At 46.1% G+C, this 27,379-nt stretch overlaps 2 protein-coding genes across 3 annotated transcripts in view; one reads left to right on the top strand and one right to left on the bottom strand.

The window, feature by feature from the left end:
* immp2l (inner mitochondrial membrane peptidase subunit 2) overlaps nucleotides 1–27,379 on the bottom strand; it is a 198,923-nt gene that overhangs the window by 40,660 nt on the left and 130,884 nt on the right. The window lies entirely within an intron of this gene.
* Nucleotides 4,492–22,912, top strand: LOC147326824 (leucine-rich repeat neuronal protein 3-like). The gene is made up of 2 exons (XM_086302180.1): nucleotides 4,492–4,728; nucleotides 20,015–22,912. The coding sequence occupies exon 2, from the start codon at nucleotides 20,379–20,381 to the stop codon at nucleotides 22,479–22,481; it is 2,103 nt and encodes a 700-aa protein (XP_086158306.1). The 5' UTR covers nucleotides 4,492–4,728; nucleotides 20,015–20,378; the 3' UTR covers nucleotides 22,482–22,912.

The raw sequence follows: 27,379 nt of genomic DNA on the forward strand, positions 1-27,379 counted from the left end.
GTAGAGATGGTTAGAAATTCAGTTATTTGGGAGGAGCTTGGATGGGTGGATGGGTGGATGGATGGGAGGATGGATGGATGGATGGGAGGATGGATGGATGGATGGATGATGGGAGGGAGGATGGATGGGAGGATGGATGGATGGATGATGGGAGGATGGATGGATGATGGGAGGATGGATGGATGATGGGAGGATGGATGGATGGGAGGATGGATGGATGGATGGGAGGATGGATGGATGGATGGATGGATGATGGGAGGGAGGATGGATGGGTGGATGGATGGGAGGATGGATGGATGGATGGATGGATGATGGGAGGATGGATGGATGGGAGGATGGATGGATGGATGATGGGAGGATGGATGGATGGGAGGATGGATGAATGGATGGATGGGAGGATGGATGGATGGATGGATGGGAGGATGGATGGATGGATGGGTGGATGGATGGATGGATGGATGGATGGATGGGAGGATGGATGGGAGGATGGATGGATGGGAGGATGGATGGATGGATGGGAGGATGGATGGATGGATGGATGGGATGATGGGAGGATGGATGGATGGATGGATGGATGGGATGATGGGAGGATGGATGGATGGGTGGATGGATGGATGGGAGGATGGATGGATGGATGGGAGGATGGATGGATGGATGGATGGGAGGATGGGAGGATGGGAGGATGGATGGATGGATGGATGGATGGGTGGATGGATGGGAGGATGGATGGATGGGAGGATGGATGGATGGATGGATGGATGGATGGATGGGAGGATGGGAGGATGGATGGATGGATGGATGGATGGATGGATGGATGGATGGATGGGAGGATGGGATCAGTACTCAGAATGAGAAGCCCGGTTGTTATTCTGAGCAGAGCTTTCTCAGAGTCAGATCGTGGCTGCACTGAATGAATACTTCTGAGTGAATCATGTATGGAGCTCTAAAACATTTTGTAGAAAGTAGATGATAAAAATAGGACTAGGAAACTAGTCTGTCTGATTCAAAGTGATCACACCACCAGAAGATCAATACATCAACCACTGACCACTGAGAGAGAAACAGCTTCTTTTACAGATAAAAATTTACTAAATAAAAAGACCCAGTTTAACAGCAGGAGTAGCCAGAAATACAGTTAGGTCTCTGAACCACTTCTTTGAGGGGAAACAAGAGCAAATGTGGAGGTAAATAGGTGACGACATGCAGAGCGTGGTCAGAGCATGGCTCGCAGCGGCAGGTTAACGTCCACACGCCTGTGCAGAGCGTGGTCACACATCGCTCTGTGGTTATAGGCCAGTCTACTGCATAGTTTACTTTATACATCAAACTACTGCTGCTGCTACAGCTTCCCCTCACAGAGGCGGTGCCGTCATCCAGTCCGATCTTTTGTGATGGTCATCACGACTTTGCAAGTAACCTCTGCCTGATCCCCCCAACAAAAGAAGTGGCAGTGTTGAAAAGCAGGAAACATTAATCTCATGTTCATGTTCCATCTCCAGCTCCGATTGAACGTGAACTGTGGGGGCAACAGAGTTCATCCAGAGGTGGGCTGACACCGATGACACAGGTTATTTTATCTTATGTTGAAACAATATTCCCAGATCCTTGCTTTAAAAATAAAATTTTATTTTATTTTTGAACCAATATGAAGAACTCTAACCTCCTGTTGCTAAGTAAAAATGTCTATTTCCTGACGGCATGGCGACTGGTTGCTGGATAAACCAGTTGCTGCATAGAAAACCTCGTTGTGCTGGCTTTGGTTTCTAGCAGATTGCCGTGGTTACCAGTACTTTGCATTGAAGACTTGTCTGAACACAAATTACTTGCCAAGTAGATGTGAAGCCAAAGAGTGCGATGCAAACTGGGAATGGAATAAAAGTTGTGCCTTTCTGCTGAAACCAGCTCACTAAAAGCACAGCTTTTACTCTTTGCAACCAATCTCACGTAGCAAAAGCAAGAAACTTTCTGCAACCACTCACCAACTAGTTTTGCCCTGGTAACTGGTGGTTACTATGGCATCACTGACTGGTCTTTAGGCCTGCATGGCTGGTGATTAGCAATTGATTTCACAGCAACTGCCAGCAACCACCCAGCAACTGGTCTGGGAACGCTCATTTTCCCCAAAGACTGGTGGTCTCAGGTGGTTACCAACTGGTAGCCAACCAGTTTCTTAACCAAGCTTAACCAAGCGTGTTGATGGTCAACAAGTCCTGCACAGCCTCAGCTAAGACACAGACAGTAGTTCACAGACAGTGCTGATAAACACCAGGCAGAGCTCAGTGACTGTACAGCAGCACAGAGATACAGCGGTGACCCCTGACCCCGCTGAACATTTATGGCGACTCGTGAAAACACAGAAAGCCGAACACTCCTGAGAAGATAAGCAGCTCTCTGAATCACTGCGAGACCCTGCTGGGATAAGTCGGGTTATCAGGCTTGAATAATCTCTGCTGTTTTTTCTCTTTTGTCTCTTTTATGTGATGAAGCTCTGACAGGAATCGATCTCTGATTCACTGCCTTACTCAACCAGCTGCAACACTACAAACCAAACTACCCAAACTCAGCTGTTACTCTGGCTCGTTACAGCTGTAGAGACGAATCAGATCACACTGGATTCAAACACGCTGCACATTTCAGCTTTCCTTTAATCAACAGCATCTAACGTGGAAGAATGAGTGATTCTTTATCTGATCATCAAAAAACAACAAACTAACAAAAATAACATGTTTTTATGTTTAAAGTTTGGAGAGATCATTTAATTTGAAAGTGTTCTTACACCAACTATGTGGCAAAAAAATAGTACAATCAATGAATGAACTGGATATTCTTGGTGTTATTCAATAACAGCAAAGGATGGAAATCAAAATAAAACTCATTTTAAAAAATGCAAGTCTGCAACAGTACCAAATATAGAGCATGTAAAGACCTCTCTGCCCAAAGCGGTCAGAGCAGATGGCCCCGCCCCTCCCTGAGCCTGGTTCTGCTGGAGGTTTCTTCCTGTTAAAAGGGAGTTTTTCCTTCCCACTGTCGCCAAAGTGCTTGCTCATAGAGGGTCATATGATTGTTGGGTTTTTCTCTGTATGTATTATTGGAGGGTCGACCTTACAATATAAAGCACCTTGTGGCGACTGTTGTTGTGATTTGGCGCTGTGCAAATAACACTGAATTGAATTAAATAACTGTTTGTTGGAAATGAGCCGTGCAGGTGAAATGTTTTGCATGATCGATTTAAACGGGTAGTCGGACCACCATGTGGCACCGATGCCAAGTCTCTAGCAGTTTATGAGTTACGTCATTTGCATCTAAGCATTTAGTAACCTTCGTGTCCTTTGGACATGGAAGAGGGAAAGGTTTACTATAAAGATGACCACTTATTAACTTTTTGCACAGCTGTGATCCTCAACCCTTTAAGGTGGAGCCAAACGGTGCAGGTGAAATGCACACTGCAGCATGACTGACAAACTGGATCTCCTCAACATTTCCAGGCCACATTTAAAGAATCTTGTGAAACACGAGTCCTCGAACCAAATCGCTTTCCCCACATCTCTGCAGTCGTTTGTCTGGAGCTGCCGAACTTTCAGATGTGGATTGGTTGCGACTGTGAGGGATGTCTGGGCATTTCCGCTCCACCTGTGATGGATGGACAGGTTGTATTCAATAAGAGTTGAAATGTTTAATGAGGCCATAAGATCATCAGGCCCCAGATCGACTGAGCTGAGGTTCAACTTTTATGCAGTCAGACTTCTTTGTGCAATCGGAGGAGTCGCCCCCTGCTGGTCATAAGAAAGAATGCAGGTGTAAAGCACCTCTAGAGAAGCTAAACTCTTCAGACTTGGTGCAATGCCCATCTTTTATATACAGTCTGTGAATTACCCTCGCCTGTGCCTGTTGGACCTTTGTGACTTGCACTATGACCCCTCCCAGGCAGGCTGACGGTGCTTCACCTTCCTCCTCCTTCATGCCTGTTCTTCCACCTGTTCCTCCTCTGGTCTCTACTTTTCATCATCTTCCATCTTTTTCTCCTCCTCACCAGCTCACCCTGTCGTCCATCCTTCTCTTCCACAGATTCTGTCTCTAATTCCTCCTACCCACCCACTCCACCCCAAACCCCCTTTCCATCACCACCTCCTCTCCGTTGCCGTGGGGATACAGGGGATCATGACTGACAGGCAGCTTGCTAAACCAATCAGATTGATCCACAGCTTCAAAGGCGAACACTCATTGGCAGTTCCCAGGGGAGCTGGAGTGTGTGTGTGTGTGTGTGTGTGTGTGTGTGTGTGTGTGTGTGTGTGTGTGTGTGTGTGTGTGTGTGTAATAGAGTGATGGATGATCTCCTCTCCAACAGCAGAGGAGAGGAAGGATCACTCATTCTCAGTGTCTCTCTGTTGCTCTCTCTCTATTTAATTCCTGATCTCTCTCTCTCTCTCTCTCTCTCTCTCTGTATGAGTGTCTCTCGCTCGCCCCCCCTCCCTCCTCTCTCCACATCTCTGTCGCTGTGGAGAGCCAAAGAGAGAAGACGTTTGTTCTTGGAGATGCTCGAGGAAAACAAGAAAATAGCTGCTTCTGCTGGATGTTAAAATGCAGCACTGCATGCCTTAAATAAAACACACACACACACACTGACACACACACACTCCGCGGCGCTGCAACCATGCCAGGAATACCTGCCGTCCATCTGCTGTTGCGCGGTGCACGGGATGTGATGGATGCAGCTCCTACTTTCTGTTGGTGAGTGTTTGATTGCTGTGTGTGGTTTTTCGGGAATGTGTCCGTGTACTCGTGTGATTGTGTGTTTGTGTGTGTGCGTTGTCAGGACTGCGGTAGTCCTTGAGCGCTGTGGCGACTCAGCCTGCGGTTCTGACAGCTGAGGGGAATAGGAAAACAGGGCTGGGGGATTTTTTTCTCTCTCGTTCCGGAGGGGTGCGAGGACGCCTCGTCACTTTAGTCGCTATTCGCGTTTTGTCACTTTGGTGTCTTGCAGTGGAGCGTGAGGGGACACGGTGTTGTCAGTGTCACTCCACAGGTTCATCCCTGAAGTCAGAGAAAGGCAGAGTGTGCAACAAGCCTGGATAAAGGGAAGGGCGGGTGCGGGGGAGCTTTGTGTCTTTTCAAAGTGACGAGAAGCAGGAAAGACTCGTGATAACACGCGAAAGCTACAACCGTCCCCTCAGGAAACCGAGCCGCCGGGACACTTCCCAATGAGGCGAAAGCGTCCCGGGCTTCGTCGGCTCTCGTCAGAGCCGCCGTGGACTGGCGGCCGATGCCAGCGTGCGGTGTGGCGACGTGAGTCAGGAGAGAAAGAGGGGTCACAGGATTGGCTGTGGGGTGATCTCCACCACCGCCTGCCTAATCTGCCAGAACCTCAGCCCCTCTCTGCCTCCCTCCTTCCTCCGTCCTCACTCCCGCTGTATTTAAGCCTCCTTCATAATAAGCAGCAGTGCACGGAGGCGTCTTTAAGTGCTCAGACTGAAATCAGCACTTCTCCCCCCTGCCCAGCTAAACAGGGGTCAAGTACGCCGAAGCTCAGTTTCCTCACGTCAACATGCAGCAGCGTCAGGCTCGGAGCGTCGGCCGTGGACACTTTAAAGACGCAGCCCTCTCCGGAGCTCCAAGACTGATACGTCAACGTTCATCCTCAATTTTCATGGCGTGATTTCTCAGAGGGTTCGCAGCACATTTGGACTGATTAGACTGCATGAGCAAAATAGCCTATTATTTTGATTTAATTGACAATAACAGTGCTAAGTCACTTTGGAATAATCCTCCTAATTAAATAATGACAGCAGGTCTTTTAAACCGGAGACTCCGTCCCTGTGTGAGGAGGAGGAGGACAAACACAAGCACGTTTGGACCCATTTATCACAATCACATGTTTTAAGGGAGCCACGCAGCTCAGAGTTAATTATTCTGTGGGGACTTATTGCACTCTTATCATTACGGGAATCCCCAACTTCACAGCACAAACTACATGTTGTCTTCTCTCTTTTCCTGATGGGATAAAGTCCCATCCTCTCATTCTCTGAAAGCACCGACAGTTAATCTGGATTTTAGGCATTAACATTCAGTTTGTCCATCAAACATGCAAATTGATCACAGACTCATTAGGAATCATAATTATTACTTTAAATACGCTTAAGTCTAACCAGTAACAAAAGGATAATTACGAAGTGCTGAACTCTATATCCATGTGTTTAAACGACATCTCACAGAAACAATAAAAAACCTTCCAGTAAACCGGGTCACAATAATGATAAACATCATCTAAGCTTTCACGTATCCAGAGCTGCAGCTTAAACCGAGCTCCATCTAGTGGACGGCGCGCACGTACTTAAAATGCGTATTTAAGACTTCACGTGTGGGAATGAACAGCATGAAACCGTTACACAGCAACTCAGTTTCCTGCAGGTTGAACGACCCATGCAACTCCAGTTGAGCGGTTACACAGCGCACATACGAACACTCATTATCTACATTTGCACCACTTTGCCGATTGGCTTGCTGGAAATGTGCTGTTCTTTGGCTCCAGCTCCGCAGGACCGTGTTCATTTAGAAAAAAGAACAAAAAGAAGCAAAATTTAAAAGGTGCCAAAAACTGCAGTTCTTCTAACGGCCACCAGAGGCTAAAGCAGTGAATCACATTACTGCAGGAGAACGTCACTGTTCTATTATTAGTGTTTTATTCAAATCAATAAATAAAGAGAAAGTCCCACACGGACGTCCAGGAGACCTTCAAGAAGAAGTTTAGATGTTTTGTAGATAACGGGGCTACATATGGTCAAAGCTCGCTGGGGGGCGTGGCTTCTTTGGCTGACAGGTGTACAGCTGCTAGCTGCTAGGGTTCACCTCGGCTAGCCCCTGAACTGGACGCCTTGATGGCGTTTGTGCTGTTGGAGCCTTTTAATGACATCATGTGACCAATAATGTGGCTGCTATGAGGTTACTGTAGCAACAGACCATACAGGAAGGCGGAGCTCCAGTTTTGAGATTCTAGCACTCAGCAGGTATCTGTGCCTGTGTGATACAGTTTGTGGATGCAGCTGTGTAGCCAAGCCAAATGATACCAAATATGGTCACCTCGAGCTCTAAAACGCCAACATGGCCGCGGCTAAAACTGCGACAGTGAGACGTCTAAAACCCGTGGGGGACATCCCGGTTCTCAGGTCTCTGGTGATTGTCAAAGTGGAGTCTGCTGCCCACTAGAGCTCCCTCATGTTACTACATGTGTTTGGGGTCGATAAATCAAATATTTTCTGCTGTTTCATAATATAATTAATATTTATAAAAACATATGTAGGCTCAAAAAAGTCACAACTAATACAATAAAGCCCCCGAACTGAAATTAAAGCTTCCTGCTGGTGTCAAAAGGAAAGCTGTTAACGAGAAAATCAACATAAATCACAGAGAAGAAAACACTTCATCTTAGTTTGGTGTGTTAATCAGAGCTGTGATTAAAGGTCTGAGTGGGCCACGGCCGCTCGGCGTAATTCTACACTCAGCTGCTTCTTTTGTTTTTGGCAGAATTAAATTCAGCTGGAAGAAAAAGTTGAAAGTTAAGCTGCTGCTTGTTTTCTTCTATGCATTTCTTTGCATTTCAACGTGTCTGGCAGATATTAGCATCTTTCTCAGGTGTAGGAGAGTAGCGTTTGCTGCAGCTCTGCCTGAAACTTTGTATGAGATTCATCATTTTTTGGAAACTCCATTTCTCAGATCGATGCTTGAGGGGGACTTTTCCCGAAAAACAAATGCAGTCTGTAACAAATGGTGATAGAAACTCATTTGTCACATGAATCATGATGTATTCTTGGCCCTCTCTCATTGTGGCCGTGTTCATAAATGGATTTGGGCCTCTTATACTATCTATACTAAACCACTTGTGCAGTACGCAGCGCCGCCAGGAAAATCAACATGTCTGCATCGGTTAATACATCAGGATATTGCTGCGGAATAAAACTTGCCCAACACAAATCAGCGCTAATCATGTTTGCTTGATTCTTCTCCCCATGCTGGAAATCGGGCTCATTGTTTGGAGGTTGTTTCAAAAATGAAGCGCTGAGCTGAACAGAAACGGAGACACCGTGGTGCTGAGAGCGGACAATAAAGCGAAGTTTCCTCGTACGCGTTCACGCCGAGAGACAAAACACAACGAGGGGGGAGATGTTTCCGAGAGACGTAATCTCCTCTGCCGAGCCTCCCGTCGACGACGAGATGCCAAAAAATTACTTTAGAGTCGTTTTGTCTTTACTGGTGATATTCCAGAATTCTCCTCAGGGAAACAAAGCAGCATCACTGTGGCTTCCCGGCCCATCGTTGTCAAAGACTCACTCCAGCATCAAACGTGAAGTAAGCTGCTGCTGAAGCTGGAGCCCGTTCACATCTGCTGATTCTGCGCTTCAAAGTCGAGGCCAGAGCAGGCGAGGAGGTCAGGGCGGTGGACGGGGTGTAATCAGCACTCAGAGCATCTCAGGTAGATGAAGATGACCCGCGACCTTCAGCTACCTGACACGTTAAAGCATGCACACATCATTTCCTGGCTTCATTATTACTTCATAGCTCACTAATGACCAAGATGAGCACATATGCTGTTACAGAATGAGTATTTCTGCACATGTAGACACACCAGTCTTTATGCATCAGCTGGGGAAGTTTCATGGTGATGTTAGTTGATGGATTTTCACCACTAACATGTGTTTTGCAATAAAAATGTCTGTAATTTACAACCATAACGTTAGAGGCCACAGATCTCCACTTCAGCACCGCTGACACCCACCAAACTTTTCACTTTTATTCCGGGCTCGAGGGAATCATAAATCACACTGATCTGCGGAGCGTTTCACTCCTGAAACGCAGGAAAATTGCCCGACGTCTTCTTGAGAACATTTTCTGATTCATTAAATAATAAAAAGGATCAGCGTGTAAAATGTTTGACGGAAACGTGTCACCATAACCGAAACTAATTTTTCCCACGTGGGGAGGTGAACGATAAGGTCCACGTGATTTCCTCCTGTCGGCATTCTGGAGGTTTAAACGTTTGTTCCTACATCGCTCCGAGCCTGACTCAGACGCATGGAGGAAATGGACTTCATGGATTTCATGAAATGATCAAAATACCCAGAAGCCCCTCTGTAAAAACCTTTGACTCCAAATCAAAAGGAATTTCGAACCCGGCTTTATCCATCGTTCAGATTTCTGAGCTGGAAAAGTTCAACGTGTCACATAAATGGAGAAAACCATAGTTTCCAGTTTTATTCCTGGTTGTGTTCTGGAGGTTTGGACTGAGAGGTTTGCTCATCTATCATTCATCTAGCACCGCCTGATTTATTGACTGATTTTATTCCTAAAATACTGAAAAAATGATATGAATCCAAACAATTCCAGTGGGAAAGATTATTCCCACGTGAAGACAGTCACCAGTATTCCCGGGACTGGACGTCCCAGCAAATGTACCCCAAACCCAGGAGCGTGCACAAGCCTCGGTCAGCGTGGCAGAGGTTAAAGTTCACGGCAGGGCGATTAGAACAGGTTCTGCTGTGACAGCGTTTGCGAGTAGAATCAACAGTTTCACGCCGCTCGCCAACATTCTGCTTTAGTATTTGCTCGATCTTCCCGGGCATCCGCAGCCCACGGCCCTGCCCACCATCCGCCAGCATCGAGCCACACATGAAACAGTCTGAAATGTAGTGCAGCACCATCAGCTTTGTATCTAGCGACCTGTCAGAGTCGATATAAGAACCCATCTGCTGCTGCCTCCTCCGCACTGAACACACAGGAGATGGTTAGCTTTACACATGTACCGTCGTCAGCTGACAAACAGAGGTCAGGCTGTTAACCCGCCTGTGTTTACGTGCTCCACATGCATGTGACTGTGAGGGTAATTAACAGCAAGACTGGCTGCTGATTAAAGAGAGAAGTGCGACTCGTGGGAGTGGAGGCTAAGTGTGAATTCTAATGTTGGTGATGCTAACAAGGAGCGTGTGCAGAAGGAGGGGGAGCGGATAAATGGGCGGACGAGCCTCGCTTGGGATGGGTTTAATCGTAAATCAATGGCAAACGGAGGGAGGAGAGAAAGAAGGGAGGGAACGGGGGATTTAATGCGGGAATTCGGATCTTATCTGGATGTTTTGGCGACGTCGTCTTCCCCGTCTCGTGCCAATAACACCCACAGAAATCAATTAAAGTAAAAAGAGGAAATACAGGAAACTGGTACACACTGTTCTGCTCGTGTCTCGCTGTCTGCTGCTAACCCGAGCTGCTGATAATGAGTCGGGTCGATTGGAGCGAAGCTGCAGGCTGATCGAAAACGAGTCTTCTGATCCAAACAACGAAGTTTCATTCAGTTTTCAGTCTTTTACAGAATCCTCTTACAGGACCGATCAAGTTTTCAGGATAGCAGAGAGTGCTACTGCACATTTCCTACGACAAAAAGGTTTTATGCAACTAAGAATTTCCAGAATTTCTGTACAGATTTGAGGACTTTTATAAATCTTTAGAAGAGAAAAACAAGTGTGGGAGTATTAATACCGCTGCAGCCGGAGCTAAAGAACAGTGCACTAACATGTCTGTAAAAACACAGTCCAAGGATTCAACTGAAGGAATTTTCAGTGTGAATTTATTTCACCGTATTTTTTAACTGGGCAACAAATGTTACCATTTCTGTTTATGGAAATGACAAAAAGCATAATTAAAATGGATCATGTAGTGACATTTAGTTTTGTTTCTCTAATCGAGTCGCTCTTGTTCCCACGTAAGAAACTAAACTTTGGGAATCATATTGCTGTGCGGCAGGTGGCGTTTGGACTCCGGAGATGGGGAGTGAACTCCAAACTCAGCTTTACTTCCGGGAAAAAAAAACAAAACACACGGGGAGACAATTAACCCAATCAGTCAGAGCGAGAAGTTAAAGTAGAGACAAAACACAGGAAGCAGCCGCTGTGAGGATAAACCAAATAAACTCAGAAACATGACAATAATTAACAGAAAGGCTCTAAATGATCCCCAAAGTCCAGAACTCTGACAGTCTGCTGCTTTTTGAGGTCGTTTCTCTGTCACTGTTAGGACCATCCTTAATTTGATATAAATCAATGTGAATTGCACAGGATTACCGCAGCGCTGACTCATGTCAGGTAAAGAAAAAAAGATGAAGCGACGCCGCTGTATGTGTCACATTACCCTAATAACGGTCTCGGGTTTGAATGACTGTCCCGTGCATGAAGGCAACAGAATACAGGCATTCAGACTTTGTTTTAAGACATCCACGAAGCTCAAGAGACTAAATGTGTGCAGAAGTACACACTCCAGCTTTTTATGCAGTTGTTTTAAGGATTTCAGAGCTTCTCTTGCTAAAGTTTTTATTTTTATTGCATTAGTAGAGCACCTTTATTGGCTCCACCATTGGTCACTCGCTGCTGGATGGAGTTTCCTTCTTTCCTTCTTTCTTTCTTTCCTTCCTTCCTTCTTTCTTTCTTTCTTTCTTTCTTTCTTTCTTTCTTTCTTTCTTTCTTTCTTTCTTTCTTTCTTTCTTTCTTTCTTTCTTTCTTTCTTTCTTTCTTTCTTTCTTTCTTCAAAGCACAGATCACAAAGCAGGGGCTGATGTCATGACGTCCTTCCAGTAACTTTTCTGTCCTAGATGCTGGAAATTCATAAATTTGCACCGGACTGTCCTGTATCGCTGGAGTTGTGACAATACCTTCCTCTTCAGGACTTTTGATGAGGACATTATTATTATCTTTGTATATAAAAGATGGCTCTCACACGCTTTCAGGCCTTAATGGCAGCATTTGCCTCTCTGTGGCTGTAAACAGGATTATTTCTGCTGGACATCAGAGTTTATGGGGACTGTCACTGTTGGAGCCTCTAGTGGACATTAGAGGTACTGCATTTTCTGGCACTTAAGGGCTTCTTTTTTTGCTTGCTGTTTGTTAGATTTGAGAAAAGATGATGGTTTTAGGTTAAAAACATGTTGATAATACCAGCAAACCCTATCAGAGTGTATAAGGTAGTACTGGAGACAAGCAAGCCAAGAGCAGTGCTGCTACTGTTAGCATTATTTTCATCTGGCTGATTAACAGCACTTAAAATGTCTCAAGGAACAAGACAATAATAATATACAATGCCTTAAAAAACAACGTTGGTCTAATGAATCCTAACCACATAGAACAGCTCCACACCTCCCAGCTACACCAGTTAATCCATCACTTAACAGATGGGCCCGAATATGACCGGCCACTTCCTGTCAACACCATTTAATGTCTGAAATTGCTGAACCAGAGGAGACCAAACAGAGATTTCTTTGCAGAGGGAAGATCAAGAAAAACAGAGCTATCCCAGAACAAACAGCACAGATGGAAGATCCAACACAGCAACCTGAGTCTGTGTGCGCCCGTGTATACAGTGTGTGCTGCTTTTATATACGTCCAGATTGCAGCCGGCCTCACCATCACATAGAGACGTAACTACGCAGTAGGATCAGCAGCTTTTTAAATAGACGTTCTATCATTAACGATCTTAAGGTTTATTAGAACAGGAGCCGCTCGGCAGAAAGCACAGGAAAAAACATCGCTTTTACTACACGAAGCACGGAGTGTTTTATTTCCCAGAAACAAAATCCGTCTTCAAAGGTGAACTCGGGTGCCACGAGAAACAGCTTTTCCTGCTGTAATCATTCGTCACGTGTCTCTGGACAGCTCGCCTCTCAAAGATGCTTTTATTGAAAGTCGAGTCCTTTCTTTGAGTGATTCACAGTGCAAAAAGAGTAGGGTGAGGAAAGGACGATTAGCCAATCACCTGCCTGGGATGACAATGGGGTGGCTCTCAGGCGAGGTGAGTGCTGTGACGGTGGAGACATGGATGCACTTTTCCAGCATGTTCAGGTGCTACCTCTTTAGCTCTGAGGATTTGAAACCCCTGGTTTTGTTTTCGGGTACAAATCGTCTAAAGGAGGAAAATGCCAACAGCATAGTCATGGTCATGGTGTGCATTGGCAGAACGTTCCAGAGACCTCGGCTGGAAACAGTCCTGGAGGTTCTCCTTGGTTAGCATTTCCACATCGTTTCTGCTGCTGTGATCAAATCTACCACAACCGACTATGGACTAAGCAGAAGTCCTGAAAGATCCATAAAGACTCATCCAGGATCAACTGTCCTCAAAACTGATGAGTGTTTCCCTCCCTGAAATTCTCGCTGCACTCTGTACATCTTGAAGTTTCTCGGGAAACTTTACGAACTTGTCGTCTTTAGTTTTTTGCCTCTAAATGCAGCAGGTTCATCCCCGGCTCGTTGGCTTTGGTGTCAGGCAGTGAAAGGAGGGGTGACGGCTTGAACCCCAGAGAGCTCCCTGAGTGTGTTTGTGAGTCGTCCTTTAGTCTTAGTCCTAGACATCAAGCTAACATGTCAGGTCTCATACAACTGTTCATCAAATGTGCAGAATCTCCACCAGCGTAAATTTCTCCACTCTAACGCAACAAAAAATGAGAAGGCTCCACCTTCTGTCCCTTTGCAGCGTTGCAGTCATTGTATCTCTAAATCAAACTCATCGTATTTGGCCCAGAAATGCTGGAATACTGCTGGTGAGTCTGGAGGTGTGGAAGACCAGAGGCGCCCACCAGAGGGCAGTGGCTCAAACAGTTGGTGGGCAGGGTGTGAGGGGTCACCTGTCATGGCCCTGGTTTACCTGAGACAGGAGGATGTGGTGATGGCCTCCAGGGGGGCACAGCCAGTGTTTTGGGTGGTGTTAATGACCTTCTGTGCAGCCTTCCTGCTCTCAGTCGTGGCCCCTGAGTACAAACATCAGGCAGGAGGAGAGCACGCTCTCCACCGAGGAGCTGTAGAAGGCCAGCAGCAGGTCCTGGTCCAGGTTACTCTTCCTCAGGAGACGGAGGAAGTGCAGCAGCTGCTGGGCCTTCGTTACCGGGGTGATGGTGTTGTGACATCAGCACTTGTTACTTTGTCTGATTTGAAAAATGGCTGACTCGACGAGGACCGGGTCTGCGACCACGCGCACTGAGCCGCCGTCTCCAAAGCCACATTGGTGCATGGAGACGGCGTTAAAGTGGCAACGAGACGCAGTCTGCTATCAATTTATGAAGTGGGTAAATCTGTTTGTGATAATACGACGATTAACTGTGATAAATCAGCAGAAATCATAAATCTGTCACCGTCTGCTTACACCGAGGTCTGCTGCATGAGATGTCCTTGAAAGGAAAAAGCAGATGAGCTTATTTCACGGGGTTTTCTTACACTGCAGTAGTTTTCTCCCTCCCACGGGGAGGTCAGAGGTCAGCAAACAGAGAGCCGGTGGGTGTTCAGCATTTTGCTTAAAGGCATTTGTGTTAGCCCAGGGTCTCAAGGACAGACGCCTGCAGAGTGGAGACAAAGCAGCTGACTGAAAACACAGCAGCTAATAAAGATGAGAGAGAATCTGACGGTGATTATCTGTCTGCAGGGAGGAGAGTTATTTATGTGCAATCTATAGAAAAGAAAGGCCGGGTGCATCGGTGCCGTGAATAAAAGTGTTAATTAGAAACTTGAAAGCAAACAGTTTATTCTGCAAACACAGACTCATTTATATGATTGTGCACCTCGTGTTTTGGACACTTTCACAGCAACATTTATTCGAAGAACGAGTCAGCGCTTGTTTATTTGTCCTATTTATTCTCACTGCTCGCTCCACTCTGTTCACATTTGTCATGTTTATGTTCAGATGTCCACGCTTCACGTTCTCATCGGCGAGGCGGCCATCGTGACCGTGCAAAAGTAACGGCTCCCTAAACCTAAAAACTGGATGTGCCGCTGTTGGCAGCAACATCTGCAATCAGGCGTTTGTGAAAACCGATGCTGTGACGCAGCTGCAGCTCCATGCATCGTTCACATGTCTGTTTCACTGTGAGGAAGTGTCTGCAGATCCTGAGCAGTAAGAATTTACTGTTGCAGCAGTAACAGAAATTTAATATCCCAAAATATCTGCATGGCAACAACAGCATAGCCTGTTAGCTAACATTAGATGATGACGAGCTCCTTTTCTGTCTGTTTCAGGCCAAGTCCAAAAACGCAGCCTTGTCTGTGCATGCGGTCCACACGTACACGCCGTTAAAGTTTACATGAGATGAATTTCAACAAAGGCGGATAGAGGCTATCTGCAGGTTTTACACACTTCCATGTAGACACGCAGTTACTGTCGCTCCACTTAGAAAGACTGATTCTACGCGCCATCTTTGTTTACTCTTTCCCTCCCAGGCTCCTAGGCTTCTGATTGGCCAATTTCTACACGGTTAGAATCATATCGCCACCTGTTGCTTTGGCATGTTCTTCTTATTTTTGGACTTTCCTAGAGTAGCTTTGCACGAGTTACATTTCCAAAAATGTATTTTTCATCTTGTACTGGGCTTTGATGCGGTTCATCCACCACCTTAAATACTTTTTCAGACGTTTGATTTTCTGCCGTTTGTTGGTTGGTTTACGCTACACAGAGGAAAAAGAGTGGCTGGAGGCTGCAACACAACCGTGTGCAATGAACCCCTTTAAAGTAGACATTATGGCTTTAATGCTTCAGCGACTGGGTCCAGGAACACAGGAACAGGTGGTAAGCTGCTATCTTCTGACTGATTGCAACATTTAAGCTAAACTGTCAGCAATCGGTGGCAGACTGTTTGGAGACAGGTTGCCTCTCAGCAGGCAACCTTGTGCATTCGTGTTGCCAGGAAGTTGCACGTCAACCTCTGGGTGAGCAGTTTGTCACCATCACCACTACGATCAGGTTCCACCAGCAGAAACAAATTCAGTGTAATCAGTGGGCTGTCAGTTTGTTTTTTGCTTTCACATCTATCTCCAAAGATGTAATTAAGACATTTCCAGGAGCAGCAGCTCAGAGGAGGGTGTTAGCAGCGAGCTGCGGATAGCCGTGTGTATCAGCGAGTCCTGAATAAAACATGGGGAACTGGGACCACTTTATGAAACGTCTGCCACATTAGGACGGAGGAGCCCTAAGAGCTGTGGCCCCTGGCTTCTCCCCCCGCTGTATAAGAAATGCATAAATATTTCACATTCGAGCTGCTTTAATCCATTCGCCAAATGTCAATACTCAGCACTTAAAAAAAGTGGCCAGGCCTGCAGTCCCACCGGGTTAAACAGAGCAGCTCCCACGTCTGTATGCAGGTCGTATAATGCATTACTAAATACTTTTATCAACAGTGGGAGGGTCTTTCTCCCTAAGTGCTGCCCTGGCAAAGAGTGAGCCGGAATAGGTCCTGCAGCCGGATCGCGCCGTGCGCTCAGCAGCAATCGCTTCTATTCCCGGCAAAGAAAAGTAATGGGGAGAGTACAATCTCTAATTTCTGAGGTCGTGACATTTCTGTGCAGCGGGCAGTGATCCTGCACGTCAGCTAAACATGTTGGAGAAACTGCGAAAGGCCCGTCGCAGCAGAAAACTCCTCTTTAATGAAAGATTCAACCCGGGACGAGAAACATTAGTCGTGCCATTAACTGTGTAGAGCTACAGGTGACTGAATTTATCAATACAGCAGTTACACTCGTCCACAAAAAGATTCTTTATTCCAGAATTCAAAGGAAGAATTTCCTTTATTTACCAAAGACGTCGAATATTAAAAACAAGTATCTCACAAAGGTTTGGTGAACCTCTGAGTTTATATGCACGTATGATTAGTGACAACAATATCAAACTATTATGAAACTGACCTAAATAACAATCGTGTCCCCGCACATGGTTTCTCTTTCCAGTATAAATCCACCTCCCAGTTATTTCTGCACTGGCAGCACTTGGTAGGGTGGTTCAGACCAAGGTTACTGTGGTTAACAAATGATTTGGGGAATTTGGAAAACTAAAATAAAACAGAAATACAGAGGAAATATTGTTAATTTAGTAGCAGTCTTAGCTCATGAGACAGATGGTTTTATTGAGACTGTGAGTCACTAAAAGTTTGATTCATTTCCCTAAATTTACCTGGTGGAAATTACAAATAAAATCAGCATCAAAATGCAGATTTTAGTGATGTTTTCATTTATTAATATACCAAAACTACGCAAACCTGCCCTGTGTGAGAAAGTCAGGGCTCTGAAAACACTGAAAAACTTATTTTTATTTGCTCTGGGCATTTTTGTCTGATATGATAAGTGCGACAACTATGCAAAAAAGAAAGTAGGAAGGGGTCAAATACTTTGTACAGCATTTATACTGTATATGTACTGTGTATGTATATGTACTGTGTATGTATATGTACTGTGTATGTACAGTGATCCAGTGGTGATGGTGAAGCTTCAGACTGTTATAAACACTCAGGTTCAATCACTCTGTACTGGGCGTCTCTACGATTATCACCGTGTGCCAAAACTAAACTGAACTGAACACAAACACCAGCTGTGGAGAAAAAATAGATTTGAAAGAATAAAACTGTGAAATTCTACTGTGAGCTTAAACAAATCAAAGTGAAGCAAACAAACAATATCCTGTTTTAGTCTTTGTCCATACTTTAAATCTGAAAACTGAAAACGTCTCTGGAGGCTCTGCTTCAGATGGTTACTGAGACAACCAATCAAGCTGGCTTCAAAAGGGGGCGGGGCTGAAACAATAAACCCACAGATCAAGAAGGATTACTTTAAACAGCGATTGGTGCAAGTGTGTAAGTGAGCAGGCCTTCACACTTTAACAGCAGTGAAATTAGTGACGCCTTAAACACGTGACTGCATAAAGAGTGGACAGTGAATCTCCATCACTTCCTCTTTCAATAAAAACTAAAACAATCACGGCGTTTAAACTGTCACATGATGAAAAGCGGCACCACTCTGATCTCCATTTGATGTAACTGTGTTTGTGCAGGAAGGGGAAATGAAAGAAGCCCCTGCGGGCTTTTAGAGTTAAGTAATAAGAGGGAAATGAGTGTGCGAGCACTGCCGAGGTAAACAGGAGAAATTAAATCAGCGTACGGCGGCGTCTCCCGAGAGCGCGCTCTCCAGCCGAAAGAGAAAACATCCACTATTAAACCGTCCGTTTAACATTCCTACCACGCTTGCTTCATTAGCAGAGAGCTCGGTTCTGTCGTTACCTAAATACTATACACGACGCTGTTGTTTCCGTGTCTGTGAAGAGGCATTTACATAATCCTGTAAGGTTAGATACAGCACAGCAGCTCGCTGTCTGGGCGATGGACGCCCGCGAGCGCTTTAATGAGCGGAGACGAGCGAGGAATGATCGCAGTTTGAAGTGAGCCTCGTAAGGCAGACGGTCCAAATATAAGTGTCCAATACAGCCTAATTACACGTTGAATGAACGTGCTTGATCGGCACATTCATTCGTTCCAACGTTGTCAGCTCAGCCGAGCGAGCTGCTGCACACAGACGGATGCAGGCAGAGAAGCTCCACCCTGATGGCTGCACGGGAACACTTCCCTGCTTCATCTGTCAGTAACATTCAGGATTATTAAAGTCATGATTTGAATTTTCAGATTAGTTTTCATTCATGTTTGACAACATAAACAGTCACTCTGCACCAGTGCCTTCTCCTGCTGAACTGAAGTGGGAGCTTTGAGTTTGTATGAAAACAAAAGTTAACTTAAAGTAACTTCGATACGATTATGTCAGCGTTTGGCCCCGACGCCTCTACGTCACCGGCTCCCAGTGCAGGCCCCGTGTGGGCTGTGAAGGTACTGCAAGTGGTCGTTTATGACTTTAAAAAATAACATTACCGTAAAATATGTACCTATTTATTTGACCTGCTTTACATCTGGTCTTTTGGTTGCCTCCCACTAGGCTTTGCAATTTTGGAAAACATTCAATCCTCAAGACACTATATAGTGAAATGTGGTGAGAAAATCCCAACAATCAATCCAAGCCAGCGACCCCCAGTGAACAAGCACTTTGGCGACAGTGGAACAGAAAAACTCTCTTTTAACAGGATGAAACCTCGGGCAGCACCAGGCTCAGGGAGGGGCGGGGCCATCTGACAGGATGTAGATGGAAACTTTTTGACCACGTCTCTGTTTTTGCAGCTTTTTGGATTTGGGAATTTAAACAAACAATAATAAAAAACAAACAAACAATAGTTTTAATAAAAACGGGTGTATGTTAACATCAGCCCCAGACATGCAGATGTAACAGAATTTAGTGTTTAGTTTAGAAACTTGATTTTTAGGAGGCATCAAAGCCATCGTGCAGAACAGTACTTAAGGTTTCTAAAAGAGCACACGATAAAGAAACGAGGAACGAGAATAAGTGACAGAGCAACGTTCAGTTCTGCAAACCTGAACGCACAGAGCGCCACAAACAAGCTAATATATGCATGAAGTGCCATAGCTCGTCCTCATCAGCAGCCGGCTGCTCGAGCTCACGCTGACAGCTTCATCTACTGTTGTACACTCGACTGTGGCTTCTGCACTCAAGGTCACAAATTAATCAAAGCATCAATACGTGCAGTCGACATAGGCAAAGCTCGCTGCAGACCTGTCACCTGTACCGACAACGTTGATTCAGCGTCTCATGAATTAGGCAGAAAGCGGCGCAGGCAAGCTTGCACGACAGATAGTTGTGGTGGGTCTACAACACCTCGAGGTTGTGCGCATCAGCTGCGGCTGCTGTGTTTTTGTGTGTGGGTGATTTGATAAGTGTGCGCAGCTGCATTGTTCACAGCAGAGGAGCGGTTCAGGGGGCGGCGAGAATCTGTTAATTACAACACAGGGGAAAGAAGCGAGGACTTGTTTTGCCTCTTGAATTAACATTTTTAAGCATCATCTCAGAGCTCCATGTTTGACAGAAAATTAAAAACTTCATCCTGTCTGCCTTTCACCCTTCAGCTGTGGAAATGTGCTCATTCAAACTTATCCAAAAATATACATAATAACAGCGGTCGGGTCACCTCACTGAAAGTTGGGGTTTGTCTAATAGCCACCCACGTTACTGCATCTTAACAGAGAAACTGTGATGTAACTCTGAAGTGGTAATCCCAGGCAATGTTTCTCAACATTCCCCAACAGCAGCGTCTTATATCGGTCTCTCTTTCTCTCCCGTCTCCCCAGATGGAAACTGCCACCAGTGACAGCGACGGAGGATAATAATGATGGAAGGCAGAGTGATTCGTCCCCAGCCAGAGCCTCAGCACTCCTCCACCGCCCTTCTGCTTCTCAGCGCCGCTCCCTGAAGGACGCGTCGACCTTGACACATCACAGCGTGCGAGACAACCTGACACACACCGAGCTGAAAGGTTGCCTCTCATTGCCAAGAGTGGGAAGACAACGGGGCCAAAGCTTCGGGGACCAGGCGTCAGCAGAAATCCGCTCTGTCTTGCTGGAGTAACAAATGAGCTTTTATTTGTGAAGTTAACACCGCTAACAGCCGACTCCATAAGGGCCAATTACTGGCTGAAGGGAATACGGGGCCAAGATGAAGGAGGCAGCAGTTGTGGCTTGTTTGCTGGCTGAGCTGTGTCTCGCTGCTTTTGTTCTGGCCTCCGAGGGGGCCGCTCGTTGCCCCCCGTTGTGTCGATGCGAGATACGACCCTGGTTCTCTCCCAGCTCTATTTACGCCGAGGCTACCACCGTGGACTGTAATGACTTGGGCCTGTCGGCGCTACCGCAGGGACTCCCCTCAGAAACACAGGTGCTGCTACTGCAGACGAACAACATTGTTAATGTGGAGAAAAGTTTGGATTACTTGGCCAACATCACTGAAATTGACTTGTCCCAGAATAACATTTCCTCGGTGAGCGATGTTCGTCTGGGCTCTCTCCCCCAGCTGCTGTCACTCCACATGGAGGAGAACTGGGTTCAGGAGCTTTCTGACAGCTGCCTCGCTTCCCTCCCAAACCTCCAGGAGTTCTACATCAACCACAACCTGATTTTCTCCATTAGCTCCCGGGCTTTTCAGGGCCTGGGCAGGCTGCTGAGGCTCCATCTCAATTCCAATCGACTGACAAGCATCGACAGCGAGTGGTTCAGGCCTCTCCCCAATCTGGAGATATTGATGCTGGGAGAAAATCCCATCCTTCACCTGTCAGACATGAACTTTAAGCCCTTGGCAAACCTCCGAAGCCTTGTGCTCGCCAGGATGAATTTGACTGAAATTCCTGATGACACTCTGGTCGGGCTCGACAATTTGGAGAGCATCTCATTTTTTGACAACCTGCTTAATCGAGTACCCCGAGCAGCTCTGACAAGAATTCAGAACCTGAAGTTTCTGGATTTGAATAAGAATCCGATTGAGAGAATCCAGAGAGGTGATTTTATGGACATGCTGCACCTCAAAGAGCTCGGCATCAACAGCATGCCTCAGCTGGTCTCCATCGACAGTTTCGCCTTGAACAACCTGCCAGAACTGACAAAAATCGAGGCCACAAACAATCCCAGGCTGTCCTACATCCACCCTCGGGCCTTCCACAAGCTCCCCAGACTGGAGACTCTGATGCTCAACAGCAACTCCCTGAGCGGCCTTCATCGCAGTACCGTGGAGTCACTGCCCAACCTGCGAGAGGTGAGCCTGCACAGCAACCCGATCCGCTGTGACTGTGTCATCCGCTGGGTCAACACGAACAGAACCACCGTTCGCTTCATGGAGCCCGACTCGCTGTTCTGCGTGGAACCTCCAGAGTACCAAGGGCAGCACGTCCGAAAGGTGCACTTCAGGGAGATGACGGAGATCTGCCTTCCCCTGATCTCACCCGGGAGCCTCCCAGATCGAGTTGAGATCAGCAAAGAGAGCTCAGTGTCACTGCATTGTCGGGCGTTTGGAGAACCAGAGCCCGAGATCTACTGGGTGACACCGTCGGGTGTCAGGGTCATACCTGGCAGCATTTCCAATAAGTACTACATGCACCCAGAGGGAACCTTCGACATCTACGATGCCACGGAGCAGGAGGCTGGCTCTTACACCTGCGTCGCCCACAATCTCGTCGGGGCAGACCTAAAGTCTGTGCTCGTTTCAGTGAACGGATACACTGCCCTGCCTTCGAAACAACTTTTACATGTCTATATCATGTCTGTCCAGTCCTATTCTGTCATTGTGTCGTGGGAAAGCACAGGCTCTTTGCTTTCACAACTAAACTGGTCCATTTTAGCAGAGGGCCGCCGCCTCTCGATGCCATTTACAGCCAGGCTTCCTGCTGATGTCAAAGAGTATCACATCAAGCAGCTGCAGCCGTCCACTCGCTACCAGGTTTGTGTTGAGGTGGTGTCAGCGCAGCCTGGATACAGCAGGGACTGCGTCAATGTGACCACAAAGGAGACGGCAGTCCCGAGGGAGACGACCCACAAATGGGACGTTGTGGCGATGGCTGCTTGTGCTGCGTGTTTTATCGTGGTCGCTGTGGCTTGCTCTGTCGTCTACACGTCCCTGCACAGCCAGGTGTTTTACAGGAAATTAATGGCCGACCAAGCCGAAGCGCTGCTGATTGCCAGCACTCGTTCCTCGTCTTCTTCTTTCCTTGAGTTTGGTGCGTCTGGGATCAAGGTGACGGCAACTGTAATAGACTTAACGGATGACTCTGTGTAAGACGCGTCCTTGTATGTAACAGCGCTCTGGGATTAAGCGAGGATGCAGAGTGAGGGACACTGGACAGTTTACGAACCCTCCTTCCACGAGCGGACTTCAGCAGCGGATAAATCATACTCCTGCGTAACTGGCTAAAAACTATTTTCTATCTGAAATCGTGTCATTATAGCTTAATCAGGCAGATATCGCGACTATAATCCACACGGCTACTGGTCATTCATGCAGTGCAGCCAGACTAAAGCACAGCACAGGAACTCTTCTCGTCTTAAATACCTTGTCGAAGCAGCTTTGACGTCTGCAGAAAGCATTTTCTTTGCCGTGTTACATTAAGCAAAGATAGTTTATAATGGCAGAGAGAAACTTGTTAGCCTAGTGTACAATAAACCTGATTATAATGTAAACAATTTTATGAAGAAATACATTTTTCATTAAACCTGTGTAGTGTCATAACTCCAATCTTTCTCTTGAAATTTAGACCAAAAAAAACAAAGCATGTGTGCGCTGGCACGAAATAATTCAAACACCACTTTGTGTGGATGACGTTTGTGTAGTTTGTGTGTGAGGTCTGCAGGAGACAAACACAATTACAGGGATCGCCCTTCAAGGCAGACTCTTTAACGCTGTTAGGGAAATGCAATGCAATCTCAACAGCACGACAAGAGAGATGGTTTGTTTGTGCGTAAGCATGTGTGTGTGCACCTTAATGACTGTGTGTGTAAAGTGCGAGGGCATTGGCAAACCCACTGACTTTGAATTGCATTATATTCTCTTTCATTAAAAATCCAATATGGATTCCCAGAACAAACCTCGGCGCGGTGATGAATCGGCGTCATGCACAAACTGATAGGAGGCATTTATCAGCGGGACTCAGTCATAGATCAACCGAGTTTCAGCGCCTTGGACAGGGCTTTTAGAGCGCGCCCATTTGTCACCGCCACAGGAGCTAAAATATGACCCATTAGAGGCAGGTAGTGAGTAGGTCAGCAAGAACGTGGCGCCCATGCCGGCCCGTTCCCGGCACGACCCTGGAGAGATACCGCCGCCGTCGCAGGAACAGCTCAGCAACTATCGGGCTCGTTTGTAAAGTGCTCAACGCTGACTGCAGAGGAGGGGCGAGATTAGGCACCCTGGATAAAGTAGTTTCAGTCCTAAACAGGACGAAGGGGAGGACGGGCAGTGCCCTTTAAACCAGATCTGGGTTTGCACAACAAGTTTAATTTCATGCACACCTGCACAGTTACTCTTTGCGCTGTTCGATGACACTTTTGGTTGCAATAAGCACCCTTTACTACGGTTTGCCTCTGAGGCATTCTCACAAAGTCCACGCGGTGCACCTGCCTCTGGCTCAGCTCCAGCACTCTTCAGAGTGAGCCAAGTTTCTTTCAGAAGTGATGTTTGGGTTTGTAAGTGTTTCCTCAGCGTGCTCGGAAACATGTCAGCACGAAGCATCTTCTTCAGCCTCGCGCTGAAGGCCGTTAACAGACAACAGTTTCTGCAGGTTCTTCTCCAACTCGTGGGTCGTGCTGGTGGTTAGTTATGCTTTTCTCCTCCCACTCACACATTATGTCCCTCTCACTACCAGTTACAGCCTTTCATGTGTCACGCTGTAATAATTCCCACCATCTGGCAACTGTCTGCATACAGAACTGGCTTCCTTTTGAGCAAGGTACTGATACTAAATTAAAAATGGATCCACTACTTCCTGCATGCACAGATGAATTCTGCAGCACACCTGGAACCTGCGCACCATTTGGGAAGCACTGCATTATAGCCGCATGCTTCAGCGCAGCATGGGGAAAGGTATTCTGGGTATTTAAAAGAGCAGCTGCAGGAGAAAGGAAGGATTTTTAAAAAGGAGCTGACAGGTCATTTAGAAGCTTTTCGTTTCCTCCCTCACCTGCTGGGTTCAGCTGTGGTTCACTCCTCACTGAGAGGAGCAATATGTCAACATATAATCCTCACAACCAAACCAAATAAAAAAAGGAAGCGTCTCGGTGTTTTTAAACTCTGTCAGAGATAAAAAAGAAATGCCAATACACGCTAAGAAAACGAAAAAGCTCCAAGTGAGTAATAGCTCACTGCTGAGGGTGTGTGCACAATATGTTGTGGCAGATCCAGAGGGAACATCTTGGAACAAGAATAGCTTCGCACACAGCACCCAGCCCAGCTGGCAGGTTAAATTAAATCCTCACGTCCCAGTTACACTGAAACCAGGACTCCACACAAACCAGTAGAACGGCAGAAAACCACACTAGCACTGGGAATGCTTTAGCTGACTCTAACATCAATGGACCCGACTTGAGCAGTTTCGTGGTACTTTTCCGTTTCAGCAACGCTACTAAACTGAAACTTGATTCAGACCAGTAGAAAAAATGTCACGTGGCCAGCAGAATCTAAACGTTTGGCCAATGAGGAGCAGCCACATGCTCAGTACATGTCACTGCAATCAAATTATTCATTTATCCTCTTTGGAAAGTTGCTCTGAAGTGCGGTAACATTCAAGGATGTCAGGGCATCACAGAAAATGCTTTTTCCTTTGAAATATTTTACATGCTGGCTGGATTCTGATCCTCGCCTAGAGCTTGTGCTGCATTCAGAATAATAAGGTGCATCGTGTGGAAAGTCTAAATGTGCTCAGTGAACTTCAAAAAATCTCCTCACTAGATTATATTAGTTTTGTGTCGAATGGAAATTTTGCCCTCATGGCAAAGCTCAAGTAATGGAGAGAAATGAGAAACATTCAGAATCATCCTCTGGTGATCGCCGGGTTCTTTATTTTACCCCAGTTTATTCTAAGGAAAAGGCTGGCCGAAGGGATAAGGTACTAGATCTTTATCTATAGTAACAGTATATATCACAATAAACAATATACACCATGAACATGAAGTAAAAATTCAACATTTTAATCTATCCAGGGCGGACGCCCCTCGCCCAGCTGGGATCGGCTCCTGATATGGATGGAAGAGGACGGATGGAGAGATTTTTAAATAAAGACTATTTTTTAAATCGAAGTTTAAAAATCCTGATAATCACCGTGTGAAAGTCTGCGGCAGCACTTTTTAGTTCCTATTGCTCATAATTAAAAAAATGTTTACATCGTTGATCCCTGTAGATATTCGAAAAACACAGTTACGCTGAAGCATTCACCTCAGAGATCCTGCAGTTTGGCGAATGAAACAAAGGCGGCGTTGGCGAGGGCGCGACACGAGTCGATGTCGTAGATGTTCAAAGCGAGAGAGAAACGCTGCAAATACAACGAGACCAGGAAAAACAAGCCCGGCCGCCGAGCTTAATGAGCTCTGACTGCACGTTTAGTCCCAGCAGAATCATATCTGCAGCCATTATATACGATTACATTACCAGCGTTTACCCACCCCCCGTTTCATTTTCAGCTAATAATCCATGAAAAACATCTAACGATCTTAGCACAAGTGAGCTAATACCTCATTACAACACTTCCGTTTGTAAAGTGTCCCATTTCTCCGCTCCGTGTTAGCGGGGAAAATAAACTTGGCGAGAGAGCAACACCATTTTTCTCATGAATTATTACCCCATTATAAACATTTGGTATTTAGGCCAGGCCTGCAGCTTTTTGCTTCGGGTACGAATAAAAAAAGCCTTACATTTATCTAGCATCCCTCATGTAGAACCTCCTGGGTTTTAAGTAATTATTCTCCCGCTCATCGGCCCATTAGGCTCGAACAACATCGCTGACTTTGGGTGATCTTGGAGCACGAAGCTTTCTGAGCTTTTATTGCTGCTTCGTGATGGCAGGTTGCAGATGGCGAGAGTGCACTTAACCTCTGCTGATAAACCGCAGCAGATAGCACTCATTTACAAGACAAGGTTATATACAGTAGAGCGGCAGGAACCCATTTGAGTTGATTAATGACTCCACCTCTGACTTGTGTTTTTGTTCTTGGCTCCGTGGGCGTCCTTTTTTAATCTTTTCCAGGAAATACTGACTCAGGACACACAGTTTCACTTTCACACACACAGACTCGGCGCGAGCTGCCGGCGACGGTCGGCCCTGCGGCGATCGTCGGCGAGCTGCTCTAACGCTCTCGGCTCCTGTGTTTGGCTTAATGGCAGAACGACTGGTGACAGTGACCCTTCGTTTGGTTCTCATCTCAGGGCGTAAAACAGTGCAAGTCGGTCAGATATGCACAACACGCACTTTGGTGTTGACAAAGCCGGCACCACTGAAGGTGATGATTAAAAAAATGTATTCTTAATTAAGCAAGGAGCTGCTGCGGCTCGGGTTAACAACATCAAACCTTCACGTTAGTAATTCTTACACCGAGCGTTTAAATGTGATGCCAAAGGGTCCTTTACAAACATCACATACAAGGTTTATATATCAGTAAAACTAATATAAACATGTTTATTATGAGTATTACTCTTGAACTAAAAAAACAAACTTGCATTCATGAAACACTTCATTGGGTACGCCAGCCTGGACCGATGTTCAGCACATCAAAAGGTGCAGTGAACTCGTCGCCATGTTCAAGAATCCTCTCCAGTGTGAGAGGATTCGAGCTTAATGAAGTGTTATTCATCTGGAAGCAGCCAACACAAGATGGTACGCCGTGGCCACAGAGGGACAGACAGCACTCAGGGAGGCTGTGGAGTTTAAACAATGCTCAGTTGGTACTAAGAGGCCTAAAGTAGGGATGCAACGATACCAATCTTTTCAAACCGATACGATACCGATACTTGGATCTGAGTACTTGCCGATAAAGAATACAAAAACCGATACTTCTACCACACACACACACACAAATGCAATGAATTGGAAGACAGGTTTTATTTTATTCTCTGCCGATAAAAAATTTAATCTTAATAAAAATGACCACAAAAAAATTTCAAGTGAAAAACAAGCACTTCTGTTAAATTAT

Source organism: Aulonocara sp. 'chitande type north' Nkhata Bay, linkage group LG7 (genome assembly GCF_057382095.1).
Source record: "Aulonocara sp. 'chitande type north' Nkhata Bay isolate Kocher_YH1m ecotype deep benthic linkage group LG7, A_spYH_male_GT1.1, whole genome shotgun sequence".
NCBI lineage: Eukaryota > Metazoa > Chordata > Actinopteri > Cichliformes > Cichlidae > Aulonocara > Aulonocara sp. 'chitande type north' Nkhata Bay.